Source organism: Amblyomma mixtum, chromosome 7 (genome assembly GCF_055824585.1).
Source record: "Amblyomma mixtum isolate Tamu chromosome 7, ASM5582458v1, whole genome shotgun sequence".
Lineage (NCBI taxonomy): Eukaryota > Metazoa > Arthropoda > Arachnida > Ixodida > Ixodidae > Amblyomma > Amblyomma mixtum.
The window spans coordinates 49,010,566-49,024,693 of record NC_143018.1 but is presented as its reverse complement, the minus strand read 5'-3'; the positions used below and the strand labels follow the sequence as shown (position 1 = coordinate 49,024,693).

At 50.6% G+C, this 14,128-nt stretch overlaps 1 protein-coding gene across 2 annotated transcripts; it reads right to left on the bottom strand.

The window, feature by feature from the left end:
• Positions 1-5,637: 5,637 nt before the first annotated feature.
• Positions 5,638-8,656, bottom strand: LOC149336018 (uncharacterized). Of its 2 annotated transcripts, XM_089552526.1 has the most exons (2): positions 8,127-8,266; positions 5,638-8,046 (listed from the first exon to the last, which is right to left on the bottom strand). In XM_089552526.1, the coding sequence occupies exon 2, from the start codon at positions 7,957-7,959 to the stop codon at positions 5,851-5,853; it is 2,109 nt and encodes a 702-aa protein (XP_089408652.1). In that variant the 5' UTR covers positions 7,960-8,046; positions 8,127-8,266; the 3' UTR covers positions 5,638-5,850. The 2 variants fall into 2 exon arrangements, with proteins under 2 accessions (XP_089408652.1, XP_089408651.1); XM_089552525.1 differs by having other exon boundaries at positions 5,638-8,656.
• Positions 8,657-14,128: the final 5,472 nt, after the last annotated feature.

Here is a 14,128-nt window from a genome sequence, read left to right as displayed (position 1 = left end):
CCTGGTTGCTTCTGAAGTGGAAGTTGACCATGTGTTCAACCACTTGCCTGAAGCACCAGCCACTGTAGACTGCATAATTTATTACCTAGCAGGTTTTATATGCCGCAAGTACTTGAAAGCGCAACTTGTACACAATGCCGTGACGGGTTATTGGAAGAAAGTGCCCTTCATCATCAGCCTGAAAGCAGCCTTGTTCTCTCTAAAACCAGAGGCGGCCTTTTACACCCAAAGCGAAGTCTCTTTCAATTGCTCCATGCTACTGAGATGGAATTTCAGAAGCACACGGCTCTCAGAAATGCCTATGAATTAACCATAGACAACATGCTTGACAAGTACAAGTTTCAATTCTCCTGTTCCGACCATAAAGAAGAAGTTATGGCTTCTGTGCTGCACAATTACGTAGCCATGAGAATGAGGCAGTTTTGCAAACAACAGAAAGCTGATGCGAAACGTAAGACACAGGAGCTGCGTAAGCTGTCGAAGCTTCAGTAGGCAAAAACTCAGTTTTACTTTTTGTAACTTTAATGACGGGAGTCATGAACGCATTGGGGCGTGCAAAATGTGCATGTCTTTATTGTTTTTTTTTATCATGAATATTCATTCCAAAAATGAGTTCATCGCCTATGGTCTGTACATTCCAAATAAATGACAAGCCGTACAGCACCTTGGTGTTTTTATGCTTTTGTTATTGAGATGACCTATAACTCTGGTTTCTAAAATACACGTCTTTCGAAGGGCCGCATTAAGGAAGTTCTTTTCATTCCTTGATGGGAGAAAATAAAATTAATTCATCATTTACATCTCACTACGATATGCCTGCAAATACGTTGCCACCACTCGTTATGCTAGTTCTCGTGCATAGGTTTTAGCTTCCCATGATGTTAAGGTACATGGGACAGGTGTCGTAGCCACTAATATTTTACAGATTGCGGCAGTGGTGCGGACAGTGATAAAAAACTAGGGTGACACTTAAGCTACGCCGTTATATAGCGTAGCTTTGCTTCTTTATTCGCATTTTTACTTGCTTTGTTTTGTCGCGATGTACGATGTACCCTTGTACCACTCCTGCCTTGGCCACCAAATGGAGGCTGGCAGTATTGAATAAAATAAAATAAAATAAGGGTATGACGCATAGCTGTTTGGTTGGTTTGGTTGACACATAGCGTTTCACACAGACGGATGTTGTTTTCAAATGTTGTAATGTTTATTTTTGTTATTTTATTTTGTCTTTTATTTTTTTTTATCAGCAAACATTTGCCTTTCCATTTTGACACTTTTGAAGCTCCATTTTGCTATTTTTAAATTTTTCATTTCTCTAATTAATCAATCAATTACAATGATTCCATTAACTCGTCACCGCCTGTCACACACCAATCAATCATCGATCACAAGAACTACAAATCACGATAACAGAATTTTTTTACGCAGCCCCCGAATATTTTCGACACGCAGTGAATAAGCGCAAGGCCTGCAAAGCTCTCGCGATGCGCTTAATCTCGTGAAACGTAAGCTTTATTGATTGGGAACAAGTGTCAGTCAGCCTTACCCAACATGCGCGTTGCCTCCAAAATAGGAACATAATTCGTGCGTTTTATCAACGGTTTCCACACCCGGATCGAATCTCGTCCAGCGCATACGCTTGAAGATAGAAGCCCCAGTCCCTGTGGCGCCATCTGCCGAGGGCGACGCGATGCATGCACAACTTTCTCGCCGCTTAGACGACCTCGTCCAGCCACCTAGCTTATTCTTCCACCGTGATCCGGAACTGAAGTACAGACATTATAGTTCTTATGGGATATATTGGATGGCATTACTTGTTCACAAGGACCGGACCGTGCAGAATAGGCCACTTCGCACGATCGTTCAAACTGAACGATTGGGTTGGATTGAACAGACTTCTCCCGGCCTACGTCATCAGCGCACATCTTTCTGGTCCTACGGGCAAAACATGTGCCGTACAGAGGAGGCTCTAGCCGGGAAAAACAAGGCTGCAAGGCGTCTCGAATCGGGGGAAAAAAGGCAGCGGGGGAGCCCTCGTCAGCAATAAAATCTGTTCAGAACCGAAAGTGGACGATTTCCCCATTAAGCCGCACCTTTTTGACCTCGCACTGTTTACACCAAGGAGAGGTATACTGTGGGATTTTAATGTCCCGAAAAGACTCTGGACCCTAACTCAGGCTATGAGGGACGCCGTAGTGGAGGGCTTCGGGTTAATTTAGGTTAACTGGGATCCGTTAACGCGCGCTAATATTGCACAGCAGCACGGGCGTTTTTGTTCTCAGCTTCCATCGAAATACGGCCGCCGCAGTCGGGATCGAACCCGCTACTCTGGGCCAAATTGAACGATTTGAACAGGCGAGGTGAGGAAAGATAAGTAGGCGTGTGTAAAACTCTGCAGAGCCTAGAATATTACGGACTTTTGAATTTTGTCTGATCTTCAGGTGAGTGCAACAGAGGGGAGAATAGATGGCAACTGCTGCCCCCTGAAGTGCAAGTGGTGCGAACAGCGCTGGTATACTGATGATGATGATGGATTTTTACGGTGCAAGAGCATCTGTGGCCAAAGAGAGCCATGGCACATGATATTTCCTTCTACTCAATGTGGGGTCAGAGATCCATTTCCCTAGTATTTCACCCTTATTACGCCGAGCACCGGGCCAGGGGAAGCTTGTACCCATTGTGTCACCTGCGGGTACCCGGCAGCACTGGGAATCGAACCCTGCACCTCCAGTATGATGGAGTGCTAGATTAAATATCACAGGCTCCACTCTGTTCTGTGCCCGTCTTTTCTGGGGCACAGAGACAGAAAGAGCAGTCGCTTAAATGACGAATGACTGTAAAGCCCCACCTCGATGGACACTTCCGAGGCGTACACGCGAAGCGCCTGCGCGCCCAGCACGCGCCGTGACGGGCGTCGAAAAGTGACATGTACCTCCATGCTCCTGGTGCTGGCTCGCTCCCCTCGCAAGCCGACTGAAAAAATGTCAAGCCGTGAACAAAAGATGGTTGGGGAACTGCAAGGATTCTAAGCAAATTTGAGGAGGAATCTGAAGAGCTTCCAGCCATGAAGAAAACAGTCGCCGAGAGCCCCGCGGTCCTCCGATTGTCGTCAACAGCACCCCGCTTCTGATGCGCGCGCTAGCGCCCGTGCGTTGGCACTGGCAAACATATATAGAAAAATGTTTCCTCGAACTTTTCTGGAATGTGCACCGGCCTTTTATGTGCACTGAATTGAGGCAGAGCACAAAATGGATTCAGTACGCCCAAGTAGATATACCTTGCACCTCCTGCCCTGTGCGCCCTTGTACATCATACGGGGCCTCATTTCTTCTTTCACTGCCACCTTTCTCCCTTCCCTCACGGCGCAGTTAAAGTGTCCACCTAGAAGTGGGACAGTTACTGAGCCATTTTCCTTTCCTGAAAAAACCGCCTAATTTTTTTGCACGATAGCACGACCTGGAATGGCCTCTCCTCTTTCCTGAGTGCGGTGAGCACCACAAAAAAGCGGTGGGGTAGCCGGTCACCCCCACCTCTTGGGCGAGAAAAATACTCCATAAAATACTCCATTTCCTTTAAGAACAAACTTTTAGAAAATACTAGAATATATTGGACTATAGTGCCCCCTCCTTTAGCGAGAAACTTTACCCATGGAAAAATAGCATTTCCTCCAATTTTTTTCTTCCAATAATATTGTCGCGGGCTTGTCGGTACGTTCATATCTAAAACAGAGCGAAAAAGGCAGGAAGGAATTTACACGTACGGCTGACACAGCCCGACAGTAGAGTGTAGGTCGACTCGCCAGGCACCTTCCATAGAGGATATCGTTTAGCTCCTGTGAATAGGATTATCTGCAAGGAGCACGGGCCGGTTCGCTACTCGCGCCTCGGATGGCGTGCCACAACCGCCGTGTCTTGACTCGATGTATGGCGTCGAGTTCACGTAAACGCCCAACCGCAGAACTGGGGCGACCTCGCTTGTCCCGGCGCCTGCATCGACTCGCTACTATCGGATTCATGTAAAGGTTCAAAGCGGCGGTCAACATGAACTCGACACGGTCGAGTTATGCAGTATATACTATGTCGAGCTTCTAGAAAACCGCTTAACCAGAGGTTCACGCAAAATGCCGTCGTACCTCCAGGGGTCACGTCCAGTCCTAAAGGTGGGTCAAGTCGCTAGACTCCTTCCTCGCAAACTTAATCCAGTTTCACGCCTGAGAACGGGAGTCATGGGAGGGTAGAAACCGGTTTAGAGCTCGAGCCTAAGACGTGCGCCGCTGTCGAGTATACGCGCAGTGAACTCGCCTATCGACGCCAGTCTCGATCCGCTCCGGTCGGGTACACTCACAGACATCACAGCACCTGCTCTTTGAATTGTTATGAACAGGTGCAGTTAGCTCGCGCTGCCACTTTTCACCGTGCTTGCGCCATGTACACGCAACAGTCCGGCAAGAAATACGGCGACGTCTAGGGCGCGCTTATTGGAGAGAGCGCACTGTGCAGGACAGTTATCCTAAGGCAACTTAAGAGCGAGGGGATGTTTGGTGGGAGAATAAGATAATACGGAGGTCGGGGTGCATGCAGATCAGTAACTTTGAAACGATGGACAGAGAATAGGTTGGCGCGAGTACTTCGCCTATAAATAAACATTTCCCGTTCTATGCAGTATACGTGTGTGTGGCTGCAGTCGCCTGTGACATAAATACTGACAGATCCCAAGCGGTTCTACGGAGGCGGAAAACAGGCCGTGTGCTATGCGGTGTCAGCGCACATTAAAAAAGGTTGTCCAAATTAACCGGAGCCCTCCACTGCAGCGCCTATTGTAGCAGATCTGCCACTTGGGATGTTAAACCTCATAATTAACTGTACTTCTTACAATAAGAGCGAATATCACATTGGATCCCGTTAGCCGCCGCCCGCGCGCTCTCTCACCGGACATTCCCCTCCGACCCCGACGATCAGGAACTCGAATTCACTCCCGCTTACTCCTTCAAAGACATTGTTTTACTTTATCAATCTGGCCATGGTCTTTATCCCCGCCCGTGTAATGTCTCTCAAAGGCGGAGGAGCGGCTTCTGCTCCGCCTCTATACTAATACTTTGCTGTGCCCGGCAGCTCTCAAACACTTCGACCCTTATTTCTCGGGAAGCTGTGCGCACTGTGCGGAGAAGTCTTCGGACATCTACCACATGGTGTGGGCCTGCCCCTGCAACCCTGCTGTCCCCCCTTACCCCAACCCAACCCGGGAGGACTGGGAGGCGACTCTGCTCGGCTGCCCTGACCTGCAGGCCCAACGGGCTTTGGTCGCGCGAGCCCGGGCGGCGGCCGATGCCACTGGGGTCCCGAACTAGGGACCTCCACCTAGTATTTGCAAGGGCTGGCCCCCTCTGGGTCAGCTCATGCATAACCTCCTGTAGTATACCTTTTACATAGTATACCTGTAGGTAGTATACCTGTACATAAATGTTTTCCACCACCACCACTGCTGGCGGACATTTATGCCATCGCGATAGTAGGCGATGTGTCGTTCTGGAAGTTGTATGGGTGTACCTACATCGTGGATGGCCCCAAGAAATCTTGCGTACGTCAGCTATGCATGCTAACGGTGTTTGCATGTGAATGGGCAAGCAAAATGGACAGATTTTCATTCTGATCCAATGAAGACCACGTTTATTTGACATCAAAAGAACAAATAGCCCATGTATAAAAGTCCAAAGGCACTTTTACAACGAAGGGATGGCGCCCTGAATGTGATCAAGATATGTAAGCTGGCACGAGAGTGTGGTGCATTTGGCATACATATATTAGAATATCCATCGGCGCTCTGTAGCTCAACCTTGCTTCGACCACAGGACTACTCGGCAGGAGGGGCGGTTTCGCCAGGAGGGGCGGTTTCGGCAGGAGGGGCGGCGGCCGGGATTCCCCTCACCTCCAGAGCGTCCTTGTCTTCTTCCTGCGCCTTCAGGCGGCGGTCCACATCCATCTTGGCGACCCATGCGCGGACGTCGCAGGTGAAGGCCTGGTACGTCACGCCGTTCTCGCGCAGGAAGCAGTCGCCCTCCCAGGTGGTGTACACGGTGCGCGGGACGCCGCGCACCCACACCTCGACCACGAAGTGGACGGCATCCTCGGGCGGGTCGGCGGCGCTGCGCAGCACGGGCACGAACTCGACGCCGAAGCTGGAAGAGGTCAGCTGCGGCCGAAGGTTCCCCACCATGAAGTCGATGCCGGTGCGCACATTGTCCTTCTCCTCCTTGCTGAGGATCATGCCGCGCACGAAGCCGTCGGCGCTGATGCCGTAGTAGATGGTGCACGGCTTCCACGTGTTGAGGAACGAGCAGGCCACGTTGGCCAGCGTGCGCGCCGACACCTGGCGCATGCTCTGCACGGTGCGCAGTTCGTGCGTCTCGTCCGACCGCAGGGGCACCACCATGCTTCGGAGGTAGAAGCGGCCGCCGCCTCCACGCGTAGGCGGTCCCGCGCCGGCTCCACTGACGACGGCGTTCGTGGACACGGTCAGCTCCGGTCTGAAGTGCGCCGGGCACAGAGGCTCGGCCCCGTCGTAGCACTCCAGAGTCTTGCTTGAGTTCTTGTAACTTTCGAGCCTGTCCGGAGGCAGGGCCACCTGCGTGCCCCGGGAAGAGGGGTGCCTGGCCACGGAGCGCTGCTGGACATAGTCCCAGCCGTACGACGGCCGGCCACGGGGAGTACGATCAGGGAAGGCGTGCTGGTAACCATACTCGTTGTTCGAAGACGCCGGAGCGCGAAGCGGGGGAGGACCAAGGACCGAACGCAAGCATCGCTCGACGTCCATGTGAAAGGCGTCGTTGCCGGGAACCGTGTTCTCGCGGACCCTCAGCAGGACCGCGATCAACTCCGAGTCGGCGCTGTCCAGACGAATCCTCTCGTTGCGGTAGAACATGGCGCGCAAGAGGGCCAGCAGGGTTTTCTTCTCCTCCTCTTCTGCAGTTACGCGTTGCCATCCCCGGCGCTTGCTCGCCAACTCGTCCAGTTGCGCTACCACATTGTCCACAAAGCCGGCGTTAGCAACAGCCTGGCGGCCATGCTGGCGGTGACACAGAAGAATCAAGCAGGCGAGGGCTTTCATCCTAGTCTCGTAGTCGGGGCACCGAATGAGGCCGGACAGAACGTCGATGAGTCCGAAGCTCGCCAGCTTGTTGACCATGAGATTGTGGAAAGAAGCGTCCTGCTCGTCCGGGTCGATGATGGATCGCAGGATTTCGACGCACTCTCTAAGTAGTTTCAGGAATGGCACCGCTTGCACGTCAAGCACGACGGCCAAGCCGACAGCAGGCGGCATGCTCCTAAAAGCTGGGAGAATGTCGATCAACTTGGTCCAGTGGACGCAGTGCATGCGGCCGTGGTCGATCTCCCAAACGACTGCCACCCTTTCGATCACCTTGAGCACGAGCACTCTCATGAGCTCGCCGCTGGACACAATCAGACCTGCCACGTCACCCACATCGGGGGGATCCTCTCGAGGGTCGCGATCAAGCACTTTCCTATTGTATTCGGCCATTGCGCGAACGTCCTCGTTCATCTGTGAGCTCCGGTACACTATAAAGTGCCGGGCATCGATGCAGCGAGCGATATCTAGCGACCCTGTTTCAAAGTTGCCATGCGCCGCGGGCACAGCTACGTTACGCGTCCCCACTCCGCCATCAGCTTTCGCATGTTCAGGTGCACCCCCCCGATCTGCAGCAGCAGTCGCACCCGGGAGCTTGAAAGCGTAGGTCAGTGTTTGGATACCCTTCGCGGCATCGCCCAAGACGTTCTCCCACAACTTCTTGCTGGTTTGATCGTCCAGAACGCTTATTCCACCCGTGAGCTTCCGGCTAGACGCGCGCGTCCCGTAGTACTCGTCCAGTTGGCTCGAGCTGACGGTGCAAATGCGGGGCTGGCCGACCGAATCGAGGCTGCACAGCTTGGCCAAAAGTTTCATGAAGTTGGTATTGTTGAGCACAATGAGACGACCTTCCGGATTCTTATCGATGGCCACCCGAATATCGGCGAGGGTTCGCTGGGCAGACTGACAAACGCCGCAAATGTAGGCGCCGCGTACGCATTCACGTTCAGTGTGAAGCGCTGTGAAGTGATGAACAAACTTACGGGTCATTTCGTAGATCGTTTCGAACCTGGGAATCGCCTGCTGCGGCTCCAACTTCTCCCCGTCGTACGCAGCGGCGTCATCAGGAACGCGAACGTCGTCGATGCACAGAGACGGTCTCTCTTCCGCTGCGGGGTCTTCATCGTCAGATGAGCTCCAGCCGTCGTCGGATGAGCGCGGCGAAGCATCAGGCAGGCAGCTTACAGCCTCACTCGTTGCAGCAGATACTTCCGAGCATGGCATCTGTTCAGTGCGTTCGCCACTCGCCATGTTTACCCCGATGGGCTCTAGCTGCGCAGATGAATCGTTTACGGCATCCAAAGCAGCGTCGGCGGCATCCATGGCTGCGCGCGGCTTTGCACACCTTGCCGATAACGGAATCTAATAGAACTTCGCTGCAGCTGGCACAAACGAGACAGGTGAGAAAGAAACGACGCGCGATGCAGATCAAGCGTTCCAAGCCTTGCAGGAACTGAAAAGGGAATGAACAAAGACACGAAGTAAACTGTGTGCGATGACGATCAGTTTACCACTTTTACCCATATAGTTTCTCCTCCAATGCTTTTACCGACAGATGCTCTCTGCTTTTTCACCATGTCATAATTTAAAAATCAGTGCAAAGCGCCTTTCATAATACGGAACGTTATTTTTAGCATGCATTGCACAAAACAAAATAGCATGCGATGAAAACGTAAGTAGACGTTGCCATGACAACAAACGATGATGATGATGATGTAGCCTGATATGCGAAATGCGCAGCGCCATCTCTCGGCGCTCCGAGAACTAAGTCCTCTTTGGTTCGGTACCGAAAACGAAACCGCTGCCCAGCGTTGGGTTAAAACGGCTGCGCTTCGTTTGAAAAGTAAAATGCCGATGCAATGCTGCGCTACCCTCTCCACTGTGAAAAGACACTACGATGCGTGCCAGAACTAGGTGCGTTCCAGCTTTTCGCTTTTTTTTATTTTTTTTTACTCCGTCCCAAAGTTTTAGTAACACAAAACGCCATGCGGAGTATCGTGTCAGCACGAGAATCAGTGAGCAGCTTTCGCTTTGTGCGCTGATTTTTGACAAAGCTTTCGAGGTGATTTGCGTATAAATTAAGATAGGGACTACAGCCTTTGATGTCTCTGATCAAAATTAGAAACCGATTTCGTGCATTTATCAACTCACCGGTCGGGCGTGAATATATATAGACGCATACTTGAACAACGTAATAGAGAAGGTAATTTTTTTGAGCGGGCCAATCGCTCGTGCCGTGGCCAAATAAGTTCACTCGAAGAACCGTATGCCGATTACTTCTTATAGGGAAGCGCACCTGAAGTTTGCTACCACTGCACCAGCGCCACTTCTCCCCTGCTGGTCATTTTGGCGTTTCTGTCCGGGCACGTCGCTGGCGGAGCGCATTGAGCAAGCAGCCTGTCGACTGGTATGCGCGTGCTGCTCGCGCCGCTGGCACTCTCTCTTTCATTGTGAGCACGCGCCATCCTGCTCGCGGGCACACAAAAGTGATGTTGCCGCTCGCTGTGAGTCATGGCTGGAATAGACGATATGCGAAATTGCTTGGCGGTCTGGCAACACCGCGCCCACAACTTCCGGTTTCCATCTTGGCGCGGTCGAGCTCGTCGAGCTGGTGCATCGTTTGCTATGCGTACTTTCTTCTTGCGAGTGGAATTTCAACAGGCAAGCTTCAGCTGCTGCGTTGTTTTCACAGCTGATCTTTGACTAAATGTAGGTGCTTTCAATAGGCGCCAGCTTACTCCTTCCGCGTCCTCAGCTTCGCTTGAAGTCTGGCGCTGATGATCGCAATAATCGGCACTCGAAAGTGGGTTGGAAAGTCGAACCGTGACCGTGTGCTGTTGTCGTTTTAATGCTCGCATTAAAGCACCAGTTCAAGCATTACGCATTATCATGGCTATTTTATTCCCACGTGGACGTGAATTCATCTGGTAGGGTAGCGAGCGGTTATTTTGCGGTGAGTGCACACGTGTGTTGACAAACTTCTGTGATAGTGCGAACTTTCGTTCGCGCCGACGCCAGGAGCTTCGTGCATTGCAGTATAATCACACAAGACCCTCGACCAGCTGCGTAATTCGATTCCTTTACTGTAATGTGCAATGCGCATCTGCGGTTTTCAACGTCACCGTTTCAGAGCCCGGTGTCGGTTGATTTTCGCCGCAATTCGTTGGACGTAGATAAAGCATGGGGTCTTTATTCTTTGTATGCAGAGTAAGGGACATTGTGAGTCCCGAACGCGCAATGAGATCACCGAAATCATAATATTTGATATTTTAATCTTCGCTAGAAATGCTTGTTTCGAGCCGATGGTGTCGCAACGCGGCGGCCATTTGCGGCAGCGGAAATGAGGAGGCATCCAGATAGGGCGCTGCCTTTCTCATTGGTTGGGCGTCCAGTTTGCATATTGTTCCTTTATACTTGCGAAATGAATCCAAAATATTATGTCTCTGAGTACTGAAAGCTTTTCGCATGCCACAAAAACTGGAAAGAAGCAGGGAAAGCGAATGAAAACTAACAAGAATACAGCTAGGGGCGACACTTTCCATTCCGCTTAAAACCTTCGTGGCAGCCAGCGCTGTTCAAAAAACCTTGGCTCAAACCAGAAAGCGCGCGCGTCGAGACCGGCCGTGACCATACCAAGACGGCAGCGAAAAAAAAAAGCCAGTCGACAAGAAAGGCCGGACGGGAGACCAGAGTCGAGTTTGGGGGGGAGGAGGGCTCCTGCCCACTGCCTTCCAGTCCGACTAAAAAAGAAACTTCGGGGAGCTTCCTTTGTTGTTAGTCACCCCTGCCCTGAGTACGGCGTCGCGTACACGGGGGGAAGACGCCGTCAAAATGTGCGGGTGTCTACAGCCCCGACAAAGCAACAACTGCATGGACGCTTCCGCTGCGTGTGCGCCAGGCGCGGTTCTGATTGGTAGCGCCCAATCTCGGTACTGGGTGAGTGAAATGGGCGAGTGAAGTGCGTTTTCGTCTGAGCTTTTCATTTCGAATTTTCAGAGTGGAATAACTTTCGTTTGCATGCTCCGATTTCAATCATTCTTTTTGCTCTGGTCTCTGGAAAGCATGATGAATCTATTTAATGATATTAACTGGCACCGAAGAAATCATCGCGGTGCACCTTTAAGACGCAGTTGAAGCGAGTATTGCGATGTTGTCAATCGATATTACCAAGAGGAAAGTGGGCACATATAATTCAAAATGTAAGCAAAGACGCAGTTTTCTTTTTTCCATATAAGCACTGAGCTACCGCGGCGGCTTGATTAGAGAAAGAGCGTACAGCTGTAGGTGCCTGCACGGACTCGATACGCTGGTCAAGTTGTGTGTGCAGGGGCGAAATTAGAATGTTCGGTTGCTTCCGAAACTTAATTAGCTTACTCCCAAACTTGGACAAATGGCTTTGTTGCGAAGCAAGCTGTTGAAGCTTGCCACAACGATAATAAAATCTGATGGCCTGAAGCGTTTTCAGAACACTGTTGCACGAACTTTCTAGCTTAGAAATGCGTCCCTCCTTCATAATAAAGTAGCCATATTATTCGCTTCTTTTTTTTTAGATTTTCGTCGCCGCAGATATGGAAGGTATAGGAATCCTCAAAAAATAAAGCATTCGCACCTCAGTTTTTATACGTAGGGTGTATTGGTTCACAAAAACTCCTTAACGCACATAACATATGCGTATGGTCCAGAGAGTTTGCTCGCCCTTCTAAAACTAATTGAACGCGGGAAAAACTTAACTGAACACGTAGCAAACTAAGCAATAATCGGCATATGGTTCTTCCGAGTGAACTTAATTATTTCGCCACGGCACGAGCGATTGGCCCGCTCAAAAAAATTACCTTCTCTATTACATTGTTCAAGTATGCGTCTATATATATTCACGCCCGACCGGGAAGTTAATAAATGCACGAAATCGGCTTCTAATTTTGATCAGAGACAACAAAGGCTGTGGTCCTTATCTTAATTTAAACGCAAATCACCTGGAGAGATTTGTCAAAAATCAGCGCAGAAAGCGAAAGCTGCGCACTGATCCGCGTGCTGACACATGATACCTCGCATGGCGTTTTGGGTTACTAAAACGTTGGGACGTAGTAAAAAATAGAAAAGCGAAAAGCTGGAACGCACCTAGTTCTGGCACGCATCGTAGTGTCTTTTCACAGTGGAGAGGGTAGCGCAACACTGCATCGGCATTTTACTTTTCAAACGAAGCGCAGCCGTTTTAACCCAACGCTGGGCAGCGGTTTCGATTTCTGTACAGTGCCAACATGGAGGACTTAGTTCTCGGAGCGTCGAGAGATGGCGCTGCGCATTTCGCATATCGTCTATTCTGCGACGTTCTAAAGCCTGGCCCGCATGGAGCGTTTTTTACCCGCGAAATCGCGCCGCGCGCCCGACACCCGCGCCGGCGTCGCCGAATTCACTCCCGCATGGTCAGCAGCCGAGCTAGGGTGGCTAGAACCCTAGCCGAGCGGCGCGCGCTACGGGCGCGTTACGGGATACGTTAACAAGATGGCGGCGCCCTGCTCGCCCACTTCGAAATAAATACATGTCACCGCTGTATTCTTCGACGTGATAGCTCGCTCAAATGGTAGCGGTTCGCTTTTATGCGAAGCATATTAACGTAGGTTTCGGGCCTTCGCGCGACGCCCGGTGGCCACCATTGACCTTGAAGTGAGATCACATAATGTGACGTCACGTGATGATGTCACACCCAGGGTGTCGAACCGGCATTTTTTCGGGTTCGGTTCGGGTTCGGGTTCACGCCTTTCGGGTTCAGTTCCGGGTTCGGCTCCAGAAGGCCATTCCGTTCCGGTTCGAACCGGTTCGGACCGTCTCGAACCGGTTCGAACGGGTTCAAACGGGTTCAGGACAAAAAAAAATTAGAACGCAGATGGGTTTCAGTCAACCTTGCTATGCGTTTTCTTTGTTCTTGCACATCGCAATACAAAATAAAAAAATGCAAAGATTTGTTCACGAGAACATAAAACTGGGCTAGTTGGTAAGGATTCCCAAGCAGCGCAGGTAATCGGCCCAGTATTGGAAATGGATGGTCCCACCCTGGTCCTTATTTGTAGGAGACCGGTCTTTGCCAATACGTTTCCGATATTGGGCCGGTTAACTGCGCTGCTTGGGTTCATGCTTATGCGGCGCAGTAAACAGGACGAAAGGAAGTGTGGAGACGACATAGACACTGACTAACAACTAGTTAGTACATTGTCGGAAAAGTATATGAAGGCGCAGGGAACAATCCAAATAACAGAAGAGCAAAGATTAAAACTAAAAAACCGTACTGCGCATGCACATCACAGTCGAGTCATGACATCTTTTTCAACGAAATTCGAAGGCTATATTCCATAGTAGACGGCACTCCCCTATATCCTGGACCTCACACAGTTGCCACGAAAGCCTAACTCCTTATCTACGAAATTGAAGGATGGTGAAGCAACACGCTCATCTGCTTCCTTCCTGATCATAAAGGCCTCCACCATCTCCCTACAAATTCGATCAGGGTGATTAAACAGGAGACTTGTCTTTCTAAATGGAGAAGCAATGGGCATTTGTTCGAACATAAAAGACGGGTGAAAATGTAGCGGTGTCGTACAACTTGGCTTTGCATTGCAGCGAGTGCAACGATTGCTTCCCACAGTAGATAAGACAAGTGTCCTGTTTAATAACCCTGTTTTCATTTTTAGGGAGTTGGTCGAGGCCAATGGGATCAGGAAGGAAGCAGATGAGTGTGTTGCTTCACCATCTATCAATTTGGTAGATAAGGAGTCAGGCTTTCTTGGCATTGTGTGAGGTCCAGGAGATTGGGGAGTGCCGTCTACTATGGAAGATACTCTTCGAAATTCGTTGAAAAAGACGTCACGACTCGACTGTGAAGTGCGTGCGCAGCATGGTTTTTAAGTTTTAACCTTTGTTCTGTTTTTTTTTTGTTCCCTGTGTCCTGCGCCTTTATGTACTTTTCCGAGAATAAAATAACCAGTTGTTA

Coding starts and splice junctions, on each gene's coding strand:
- LOC149336018 (XM_089552525.1), bottom strand. CDS start 8,466: ATGGATGCCGCCGACGCTGCTTTGGATGCCGTAAACGATTCATCTGCG.